The 12,500-nt window shown below is 34.4% G+C and overlaps 1 protein-coding gene across 4 annotated transcripts in view; it reads right to left on the bottom strand.

Annotated features, from left to right (window-relative positions):
* LOC113805124 (ubiquitin-conjugating enzyme E2 Z) overlaps positions 1 to 12,500 on the bottom strand; it is a 31,662-nt gene that overhangs the window by 11,148 nt on the left and 8,014 nt on the right. For all 4 annotated transcript variants that reach the window (XR_011399387.1, XR_011399388.1, XM_070135982.1 and 1 more), the window contains exons 4-6: positions 12,457 to 12,500; positions 9,592 to 9,795; positions 2,689 to 2,842 (exon numbers count right to left, since the gene is read on the bottom strand). The exon at positions 12,457 to 12,500 is cut by the window's right edge and continues 68 nt beyond it. Coding sequence is in view for 2 of the 4 variants with exons in the window: in XM_070135982.1 (XP_069992083.1) it covers positions 2,689 to 2,842; positions 9,592 to 9,795; positions 12,457 to 12,500 (402 nt within the window). In the remaining 2 variants the exon portion in view is untranslated. The remainder of the gene's footprint in view (positions 1 to 2,688; positions 2,843 to 9,591; positions 9,796 to 12,456) is intronic.

Below are 12,500 nucleotides of genomic sequence, written 5' to 3'. Positions count from 1 at the left end.
ATAATTTATTATACTGATTATTTAACCTACAGATCACAAGGGGTAACTCCACAATATGTGGACATTTATAGTACCTATCCATAATGATTTCCCTATACTTTGAGCAACATTGTAAGTACATTTTAAAGACCATTTGTTAGAGAAATAGAAAAGGATTAGGAAAAAATATATAAAAAGTGAATATCAGTGAAGTTATTTCACTTACTAAAAATCAAACATAAAAAAGAGGGTAAGATATAACATGAAAACAGCAAGTATCACACCTTGTTAACTGCTTCCTTTAACCTAACTAAAAGCTAACCTACTATAATGTCTATCATTTTTTCATTATACTACTTTTGCAAAAGAAGTTAAGATCTAACATGAAAAGAGTATATATCACATCTTAAATGTTTGGTTCAATCTAACTAAAAACTAACCTAATGTAATGTCTATAATTTTTTATTATATCAGTTTTGTAAAATGATCATCCAATAATCAAAGAAATCTAAAATAAAACAAGAGTACTAATATACCACAAACGCTACTAGGTCATCATCTACGTCACCCAAATAATAAATCATTACTTTTAACTTATTTTGGAAGCTTTAAGAAACAAAACTCATTGAATAATAAACACTGCATTCATCTTATTCAGCAGAGCCATATGAAATCCAAATGCCCTGGATGTGTCATGAAGTACTAAGCTATAGCCTGTTTCCCTTTTTCCATAACACAATATCGGCGGATAAAGATGACACATCACCTTCTCCAAGTAAAAAATCTGGCATAATTCATAAGTACCATAAAGTAAAATAAAAAAAAGCTATGGCTAGAGCATTCATTTTTTGATGAGGTCGGATTGGTGCTTCTTGATGTGTACCCATGCATTCTCTAGCAGATTCAAGTCTGGCAAATTTCCTTGCCTCTCTAAAACAGGAATTTTGTTCTCTTGAAGAAAGTCCTTGTCTGTTTTTGCTTCATGACATGGGGTGCAATCATGCACAAAAGCACCATATGGCTGATGAAGGTCAAAGAAGGGTTGCATGAAATCCTTTAAGACATCCAGATTGTTCTCTGACCGTTTGGCATGTTGGTAGGAAATACAGCTCACTTGCACCTCTTTCACAGCTGAAAATGCCCCAAACCACCAAAGAAGCTGGATGTTAGATCCCCTTGACAGTGCAGCAGGGATCAAATCGGCTGCTACTTTCCGGACAACAGATACGTTTACTGCTCACCCTGATGCTCCTTTTCCACTGCTGAGGGGTTTAATATTTGTACTTATTTGCAAAAGCCAGCCTCTTTCCCTTTATTCCCTTAGCAAGCACTGGTTTGATGGCAACCTTGCAAGAGGGTAAATTGAGGTGGCATTGGAGGCATTCACATATGGTAAGAGCCTCAAAATTTTTCAAGAGTTCTAAAAATATTTTCCTTATTTTAGTATTTGCGATGAATGAGCTTTGCTTGACTACATTCTTCATCAAACTTCAGTCTTGGCTGAAGTCTTTCTTGGCTTCCTTGAACAAGGTTTGGGTAGCAGGTGATAAATGTCTTTAGACATCGCACTTTCCTGCCGCACTAAGATGATTTGTGTTCATTCTACCTTTGTGGCAATAGATCTGACCATTTTGAATACTCTTGGGAAAACTGAAGGCAAAAACAAAGAGGGCACAAAGTAGTCCCAAGATTCCTGGGGCAATCATACATATCTTTTTCCTGTGTCACTTCCTGCAGGCTGCCAAGATCCCACACACCACCAGCCATAGCCCAGGACTGGTAGCATAGCCAGACACCAATATATTAACCTACCTGCTAGCTTATAAGTGTTTCGGCATAAAGAGTTAGCACCAATTTTCCTGTATGTTTCTATGGAGGGTGTATACTTTATCCGCCAATACTATATACAGATGGATTACAATTACTCTTTTCATTACCCATGAAAACTGAAAACCTGTATAAAAATTCTGCATGTTGCTGTTTTCATTTTCTTTGTGATATAAAAAAAAACATATTATGGGTAAAGACACTAACAGGTATTTGCTTTTTTGGGATAAATGATCATACAATTTTAGTTAAACCATAAAATAATTGCCAACTCTTAAACATTACACATGATGCATCCTGTGGGACAAAGGTTGGCTTATAAGCAGGCACATATTGTATATAACTCTAGCCTGTTTACATAATAGATATCAAAATGAAGATTAACAAAAATAGTAAAGCATAATAAGGAAACTAAATTTTAAACTGCAACCTGGTTATCATTTTAACAAGCTATACATTATCTATGAGTAACATTTACTGAGGAGTATATCTCTGATCTACGAGATAGGTTTCTTTTCCCCACTTTCAGAGGAAACACACTCTTCAAAAAATATGCAATTATGGACCTTCATTCAAAAGTCAGAATTATCATTTCCAGAATTCACTCCTAATTTATTGTACAGTATCAAAGATAGTAACAATTACATATTGATACAAGTTATCAAGAAGCATCTTTTTTTTTTTTTAATAATATGCACCTGTGTTTTGGCTGCAATTAATATGTACAAGTATGGTATGCTCCTTTGTAACTTACAATGTAATGATTTTTCATAAACAATCATGGCTAGCACCTGACCTGTCTTTCCTCACAATACTAGCTTCAATCCACCCCTTCTAGCTCAGGTGAAGACTCCTCTTCAAACAAAAGTAACTCGTCCTCACCTTCTGATATACTAGATACATCATCACTCTCTGCTGTTATGGGGTTTTCAGGTACTTCACTGTCTACCTTCGCCTCAATTTTGGCTTTTAGTCTCTTGAGGTTCTTCAAAAGGGTTGCATACTGGAAGTGTCCTCGCCATTCCCGGAAAGGATCCTGAAAACAGTTACTTATAAGTATCATACACAGAAATTTCAAATGAATAAAGATTCTTGAAGATAACAAACATTAGTAAATGGACTATTCTTTTTACATAATATTCCATACTAAAATAACATCCCCAGTATTCAATTGATTCTAAAATAAAAATAATGCTAGATTTAAATATCATGTTCATGGCAGGAACTCGGGTCTTACCACAGCTTCATCCCATTTTGAATACTCTTGGGAAAACTGAAGGCAAAAACAAAGAGGGCACAAAGTAGTCCTAAGATTCCTGGGACAAACATACATATCTTTTTCCTGTGTCACTTTCCTAGTGGAAAGCTCCCTAAGCAAAGGATATCTCACGACATGACATTTTCCATTTTGTCTGTGAGGAATTGTGATGAGGCTGTGGAGACCAGTGTAACCCTTAGTCATGAGACCACTGAGGATTACAGTACCTATCAGCCTAGGCAGTATGTTGCTTGTGTGTATGAGGCCAACTGGTATGTGGCCAACATTTTTTAACGTTTTAATGAAAATGATGAATACTGTCATTTCATGAAGTGTTCAAATATGACTTGGTCTTGGACTGCTAAAAACTGTCATGATCCACCATGTTGGGTCCCATTTCAAGACATCATATGCTGCATGAATACTCCAGAGATTCAGGATCATAGTGCTCAGCAGTATAAACTTCTTTCAGCTGATGTAAAAAGAATTCATAGGCTCTTTCCCAATTTCATTCAAACACAAACTTCATATCAAACTAAAATTGTCAGCCAATTACATTGTAACTCAAGCTTGATGTTTTTATTGTAGGTATTGTTGGTTATGTGCATTGCCTTGTGTTGGTTTAAATCTGCTGTAATTGCATGATCATTGATATGTAAGAAAATTGCAATGTACAGAGGGTTAAAAAACTACTTATTATTCTGCTTGAATACTAACTTCTTGATTTGATAATGTGGATGTGTTTAACAACCTTAATCATGAGTAGGCAATTTAAAATCTTAGCTGATCTCCTTTCTGGACATAAAATAACTTCAAAAATATGGGAAAATAGGCCCATATTCAGAGGCCTAGATTATTATGAAGTAATCAAAAAAACAATGTGTTTCTTAGGTTGAATGCTTGATATAGTGTGACTGTAAAAGGGGTTAAAAGCTCATTCTAGTCAAGTGCCCACATGGTCAACAGGTCTGATGTAAGGGGTATCAAAATGTTATCTTTTCCCGAAGCCATTTTTGAAACCCTCCTATTCCTTCATTTAAGGACTGAGTGCCCTTAAGGGGACTGTCCCTGAAAATGGCCACCTTTCCCTACTCTATACATCATTAAAAAATATCGATTGATTCTTTTTGCATGCTATAGAGTAAAGAATTGCGCTCCGTTATATATATAAATTTTGACTTTGCTCCCCCATTGGGGGAGGGGGCACCCCCAAAAAAGTAAAAAAAAATCGTTTTTTTTTTGTATGTCTTCGGTACATCCCAACTATCAGAGCTGTTTACAGAATATTCCCCCAAAAATACTTGTGTTAGATCAACTCTAGCCTATAGCCATGTAAAAGGCCGAATTTTGAATTTCCCTTTTTTTTTTTTTGGCGTGGGACAGCTTGACATAGAGAACTATTTTTGATTTCTTCTTTCAGCATTAAAATATTATTATTTTTTGATTAAGGCAAAAATTTAAAAATCGGCCTTTTACATGGCATTGGCACGCCGAGGCTCTAGTGAAAGCAACAAACTGCATTTGGATCACATGACAATTACGTGAGTTGGGATGTACCGAAGATTCAAAATGACGGAGCTATGGCGTTTTGTATTTGGCTCCTTGCCAAAGTTCGTTATCTCTGTTATTTTTCTCTGAATCTAATGATATTATATATTGAAAAAATGCTTATTTAGTGTACTTTGTAATGCAATGATTACCAAGTCAAAAGGAATTTTCATGTTCAATAGGGACGCTATTCTGTAAAGGTATGTAACTTTTTTTTTCTTTTTTTTTCGTTGTTCATAAAAATTGATATTTTCGTGTGAAAAGCTTAATAAATGCATTTTACCATAGAGACAACTAACCTAAACCAGATAAAAACCTTTTTTTATTTTTTTTATTTTTATTACTTTTTTTTATTTTCAAGAAATGGGGAACTGTGGATGGCAATATTTGTACAAAATCATTCTAATTATAAAGTCCTGGCATGAATACAACATGGTGGTTCAATTTTGAGAATTTTAAAAGCATATGAATTTAGTACATTGAATTCGAGAACTTACGAAAGTCGCTGATTATTTCCCATGCCTCACACAGGGGGGGGGGGAATGGTCACTGGGTGTTTATAATTTTCGAGGAGGACCATATGTACGTGAACGCATGCACATAAAGTTAAAAAGATTAATCATCATAATTTAGTAGGCCTACATTGACTTTCATATCTACATAATAAAATATATTAGTTATCCCTCTCATACCATTTTCTTTGATAATTGTCAATATTAACAGATTGCAAAGGAGAACAAGTGAATAGTTTATGATTAGCCATTTGCACCCATTATCTTTACTAAGAAGTGCATAAAATCATGCACACGCCTAGGTGTTGTGGGATATTTGCCAATTTATGGTGCCTAAGACTTACGATATCGTCTAAACATATTCATTTTTATCGGGAACGCACGAAACAGATGCGATAGCTTTTTGAACGCCAGATGAAGACTACGCATACAACGGAGCTCAAAATTCCATATAGTTTTTATTTCAGAGCAAGTTTTACTGAGTACTATCATCTTCAACATGAAATAATCTGTATCTCGCTTATACATCTGAAGTTTAAAAATCTGACATTTAGGTAACATTCGTATTGAATTGGTCTTTACAACGGTAACTACCAATTTCAAATCAATTCAAATTGCCCCCTGCTGTGATGTACCGACCGTTGAGCGAAATGTAACGGAAATATTTCAATCCTTCCTTATAAGGCTATTTTTAAACATTAGTGCTTCGTATGTGATATACGTATATATTACCTCGCAAACTAAAACATATTACAAGGGAGTCTCGATCGAAGCATATTTCATGTGTAAAAGGACACAAAACTTTTTTTTAGATATATTTCACAAAATATTTCGTCATAAATCATGGTGATATAATTTTTTCCTGATATTGGTATAAAAGTGTTCCTTGAACATTCACAAACTCATATCTATGCACAATGTCATAATTAAATGCCTTATGCACGATTGCCGCAAGCAAAAGTCCACATAGGTGTACCTGGGCGCTCATTCGCGACGTACCTCTCTGGGTGCTGAGGGACTCGCGCGCCGGCTGCAAGACAACGAGCCATAGCAGGCGCTTAATACTCGTTTGGTAGTTTCCTCATCCATGTACCTATACTATACACTAACTAACTCAATTTAAACCCCTTCCCCCCCTCCATCAGGGACGGTCCCCTTAAACACTTTTAATACTGTACAATTCCCAAATATAATAGTAAATCAGGTGCAACTCTAATAATATACACACTTTCCAAGATCTGGACCCCTGAAATGTAAAAAATCTCAATCATGACTGACAGAAATTCAGTTTAAAATGGTTAATATCTCCAAAAAATAGTAAAGCTATGCTATTTCTAAGTGCAGAATCTGATTGCCAGGGTCAAAATGTGTGTTCATGGCCCTTTTAAAGGGATGTGTGTGTATAGATATATATATATTTATATATATATATATATATATATATATATATATATATATATATATATATATATATATATACAGATATACACATTGGACCCTCATTTTTCGCTGGGGTTCCGTTCCAAAAAGAACCCGTGATAGGCGAAATCCATGAAGTAGTAACCTTTATTTTTATTTTTTTTACAATTATTATACATTGAAATACTCTATAATACATTGAAACCAAAGAACAAAACCTTTTTACAGGCCCAAGCATTTGTTAACAAATAAAAGTACTGTATAAACGTTTTTTACAAATAATAAATTTTAATCATCAATACAAACTAAAGGCTTCATGGGTTTTAGAGAAAATTTGCAAACTTAAATTTGGCAAGCTGTTTTACGTACATGTACATATTAAACCGTAACATTATTGACACACAGGTAGAGAAGAAGCGGAGAGACTGTTTCGCCAATCAGAATGCAGAACACAATGCCCAATGCAAATCCGTGAAGCAGCGAGAACGTGAAAGGTGAACCACGTTATAGCGAGGGTTAATTGTATACGTATGTATGTATATATATATATATATATATATATATATATATATATATATATATATATATATATATATATATATATATATATATATACATACACATATATATATTTATATATATATATATATATATATAATATATATATATATACGTATATGTATCTATGTATGTATATGTATATGTATATATATATATATAGATATAAATATATATATGTGTATGTATATATATATATATATATATATATATATATATATATATATATATATATATATATATATATATATATATATGTTTATATGTGCATATATGTATATGTATGTGGAATTCATGACGACCAGATTGCAACAGGAACAACGAAAAGAAGAACAAGAAGACATACGAATATGCCGAAGGCCTTGTCGCTATTGCTTCGTCAGAGCAATAAAGAAAAGGCTTTCGGCATATTCGTGTGTTCTCTTGCCCTTCCCTTCGTTGTTCCTGTTGCAATCTGTTCATCATGAATTCCACATATATATATATATATATATATATATATATATATATATATATATATATATATATATATATATATATATGACTTTAGAATTGCACTTTGTTTCATAATTTTGACCTCACACCACAATAGGGTGGGCCAAAAGTCTTTTTTTCCCCCTCTTCTTCGGTATATAACCACTACCACAGTTTTTTCCTGAATAATCAAGGAGGATCATATGTTCGTAAACACATGTATGTAAAATTTTAAAAAATTAAACATCCTCATTTAGTAGGCCTACATCAACTTGTATATCTAAAGGAATAAAATATATTAGTTATCCCTCTAAAACCGTTTTCTTCAATAATTGTCAATAGTAACAGATTATAATAGGAAACAAGTGTAGAGTTGTTGATTAGCCATTTGCCCCATTTATCTTCACTAAGAAGTGCATAAAATCATGCAGACGCCTAGGTATGGTTGGATATTTGTGAATTTATGGTACCTAAGACCTACGGTAACATTTAACCCATTGGCGCCGGGTGTCACGTACGTACATGCCATGGCTGTTGTGGACCAAATGCCGGGGACATCATGCCATGCCCATTCCCGCGCTACTGGCTCGTCGGACGGAGGTTGTTTTTCTCCAGTAGTAATGGATTCATTTATATGGTAAAGATTTTAGGCAATGGCACTTAAAGTGAAGCTAAACCTTCAAAATTTTAATATTTTTATAAATTTTAGCAGAATAAAAGCTTTTAGGTGCTATATGTCGCTCGCAAACTACCGATCGAGCCAGGCGCAATCAGGGGAAACTACCGGTGCGCGCCAACAAGCCAGTGCATACGTAAACTTGACAAAATTTTTACCCGTCGCTGATGGGTTAAACCTAATATTTTTTCATTGGAAATGCACAAAACAGATGCAATAGCTTTTTCAACTGCGCAAACAAGCTCAAAATTCCATATAGTTTTTATATCAGAGTGGATATTACTGTGTACTATCATCTTCGATATGAAATAATTAGTATCTCGCTTATACATCCAAAGTTCAAGAATCCAACTTTTAGGTACTCTTCATATTGAATAGCCCTTTACGACCAATTTCAAATCAAATCAAATTTACCGATGCTGTGATGTACAGACCATTGAGCGAAATCTAACGGAAATATTTTAATCCTTATCTATACGGCTATTTTTAAACATTAGTGCTTCATACTTGGTATACATACAGATCACTTTGTAAGCTGCAACATAATACCAGGGAGTATCGATGGAAGCATATTTTGTGTGAAAAAGAACACAAAAATTTAATTTTTTAAAAAGATATTTCACAAAATATTTTGTCATAAATCACGGTGATATAATTTTTTTCTGATATTGGTATAAAAGTGTTCCTTGAACATTCACAAACTAATATCTATGCGCAATGTCATAATCAAATGCACGTATACATGATTGCAACAAGCAAAAGTCCACATAGGTGTACCTCAGCGCTTGTTAATGACGTACCTAACCAGGTGTTAAGCGGGTCTCGCATCCATTCTCCGATAACCAGCCACAGCTGGCCTTTAACCTGTAGCCGACAGGTGGCATGTACATACATGCCATGGCTGTTGTGGACTGAAAAATGGATGGCATCGTATCATGCTCATTCCCGCACCATTGGCTTGTCGGAGTTTGTTTTTCTCTGATAGTAGTGGCTTCATTTAAATGGTAAAGATATTAGGCAATGGTACCTATAATGAAGGTAAACCTTCAAAATTATAATATCTTTATAAATCATAGCAAAATGAAAGCTTTCAGGTGCCAAATGTCACTTGCAAATTACCGATCGAGCCGGACCCAAACAGGGGAACTGCTGATGCGCGCCAACAATTCCGTTACTACATCCACTTGCCAACATTTTTATCCGTCGGTACTGGGTTAATACTCCTTTGGTAGTTTCCCCATCCATGTACCTATACTATATGCTAGCTAACTCAATTTGACCCCCTGTCCCCCCAATCTGGGACGGTTCCCTTAATCAAAAATTGGAAATTTTTTACTTACCACCATGGTTTGTCCATCTAGATGCATATTTTTTTCACAAATTTCAACATAATGATCATAATACTCCAGAAATGAAGCTTCCATAACTCTCATGAGATCTGCTGGCACCATGGTAACACCCTCAAACTGTTGTATAACAGCAACTCTAATCGTTTCATGCATTATGATGGTGTTATAACGCTCACTGTCTCCTGCCTTGTGCTCCTGAAATGTGTAAAAATACATTACTTTCTTGTTTTTTCTTATGTTACTTGTTAGCACAAACAATATAGATCTGGCAAATAAATAAATATCTGTCAGACATTTTATTGGCTGGAGAGCAGTCTTATTGGCTATGATGACAAAGTTAACTTGCATATTTGGTAAGTCTATTACTCATGAACAGCTACGCTAGTATACAATATCAAAGTACTAAAATCTACACTTTATTACTTTTTCAAAATCAAATCATATCTATTTGTGTCTTAGTAACAAAACCATTTATTTATGTTTTGGTTAATCTTTAGATACCATGTGTGCCTAGAACTAAAATCAATATTACAAGTACATTTCCTATCTTTACAAAACTATATTTAACCAATTGGATCCGGGTGGCATGACGAGAGCCTACTGCTGAAAACAATATTTCCATGCTTAGGATCCCATTCTTATCTCCTGTGACCATTGCCACATAGTGTATTACAGAAAAACTCAAATGACAATATCTTACTTATTACTATTACTGCAGTTTTAGACTAGCTAGAGAGATGATATGGAGTCTGTTTAACAAGAAAAAGTGTACTGCCATCTTGATACTGCATAACAATTGACAAATATATGGCAAAACGGCAATAAAGAAAAAAAAAAAAAAAGGCAGAAAAAGAGATAATAGCATTCCAATAGGGAGGCAACGAGTCATGATACCACAAGTGTTCATGTGACCACTCAAGTAAGCCTAATGCCCAGACTTTAGACCATCTGCAGGCTGTGAGGCTGCGATCTTACAGGTAAACTCCTACAAAACAGATGACGTAACCATCACATCATAAAGAAATTTGGTTTGCAGGGCGGATGACGTGAATATGCCACCATGATAAAATTTGGCTGTAAGCTAGGGTGACAAGAACTTTCGGCTCAAGCCAGTATGACAAAAATCACTCAGCACAAGTTCACAAACCTATTAAAAGGTGAGTAGCCTCATTTGGTGTTAGGAAGGGGCATTTCTAATGATAAGCAAGTGTGGAACATACTGTTCGTGAGGCTTCAGGGAGGACATTATTTTCATGCTCAGAAACCTATTCCTAGCTACGAAGACCAGTAGCACAAGTTGTATTACAGAAAATTGAATATTACAAAAAAAAAATAAAAATGACATAAATAATGAAATGGTATTTATTATTATTGCACTGAGCAATGGACTACTTAGAGCAATCTGGCAAATCAAATGATAAATATAGACATCAGAAAATAGCAAAAAAGCTAAAAAACACTTATGCAGTAAAAGGGAAAATAACATTGCATGGAATCTTGTCACCAAACATAAGTGTTCATGTGCACCCAGCCTAAAAGCTACACATGCAGCAGAGTGCCCATTCAAGTAATCCTGTATTTTGGGCCATGTAATGGTAGTGAATCAATCGGATCCAATGGGTTAATATTTATACCTATATTTACATATTATTAATTCTTAAAACTTTGTCAAATAATAGTATTCAGTTTCCTAAAATCTTTCACTAAATACTTACTCCTAAACTGACAATTAGAAAATTAAATGATGGATAAAATTATACAATTTTTGCTCAACCCAATGCTTCCAGATCAGTTAAAATGACAAAATGGACAAAACAAGAGTGCTTGTTTTCATCATTATATAAATAAAAGTAGTCATGATTTGTGCAATTGATAGACTTGAGCCCCTAGCGCTACTTTGAGATTAAAATTCCAGCAAAAAGCACAATGCACATTCTGCATAATTAAGGGGCTATAAACCGGGATGAGACAGTGAAATTGATAACATGACCTACATGTCTCCAATATGATGATTATTCTCAGCATGACATAACATATGGGCCATTTAAAGGCAGTGAGTTAAAGTCTAATTACACATGACCACTGACTCTCTCAATAAGACGGATACTTTAACAGTTGAATAAAAATTTGTTTTTCATATCTATTAACCCAGTGCCACCAGGAAAATGTGATGTTCACTGTAGTGTTGTTTTGCAAAATGTATCTACACAAAGATAGCTCCACTAGTGCACAGTCACCAAGTAGTCAATAAGTAGTCTATGAGCGCTAACCTGATTTTCTCCTTCCTTGAATTTTTGGGATTTATTTCTAATGCTCCAAATATGGATGCTGTTATTATTCTGACTGACATTATAATTATCATAGTCTATCAAAAACACTAATAGTGTTTCCAAAAATCAAGGAAAAGGGTAAAGAGGTGCAACAGGTTTGACTAGTGACTCATTGGTGACTAAGCACCTGTGGAGCCACCTATGTGTAAATACAATTAATTGACTAAATTCTCTGTGGGCATGGCATGTCCATATATGCCATCCCCAGCAGTATTGGGTTAAGGGTGAAAATCTGACCCATTCTACAATTACAATTCAATAGTACTTGAAATTCATTACTTTTAAAAAGTGATCAATAATGGTGATCTTGGTTTTAGAAAATATTATTCCTGATTACACAAAATACTTTCTGTGTTCAAAACAATCAAGTCTAATTTTGAGACCCTAGCCTTTTAAATAAAGGCTATAGATTTCGACTGTAAAATTTAAATTAAGAATCCTGATATAGGATATAATAACTTTGGTAAAAAGTAAATTATCAATCAAACTTTTCTTTCAGCTTATGTAATAATTTTCTGGATCTTACCTTTTCAAATCCAGGTTCATTGTGATAAGGGTTCTCATTCATCA

This window comes from Penaeus vannamei, chromosome 21, assembly GCF_042767895.1.
Source record: "Penaeus vannamei isolate JL-2024 chromosome 21, ASM4276789v1, whole genome shotgun sequence".
Taxonomy (NCBI): domain Eukaryota; kingdom Metazoa; phylum Arthropoda; class Malacostraca; order Decapoda; family Penaeidae; genus Penaeus; species Penaeus vannamei.
The sequence above is the reverse complement of the archived record's forward strand: the minus strand, read 5'-3'. Positions and strand labels throughout refer to the sequence as shown.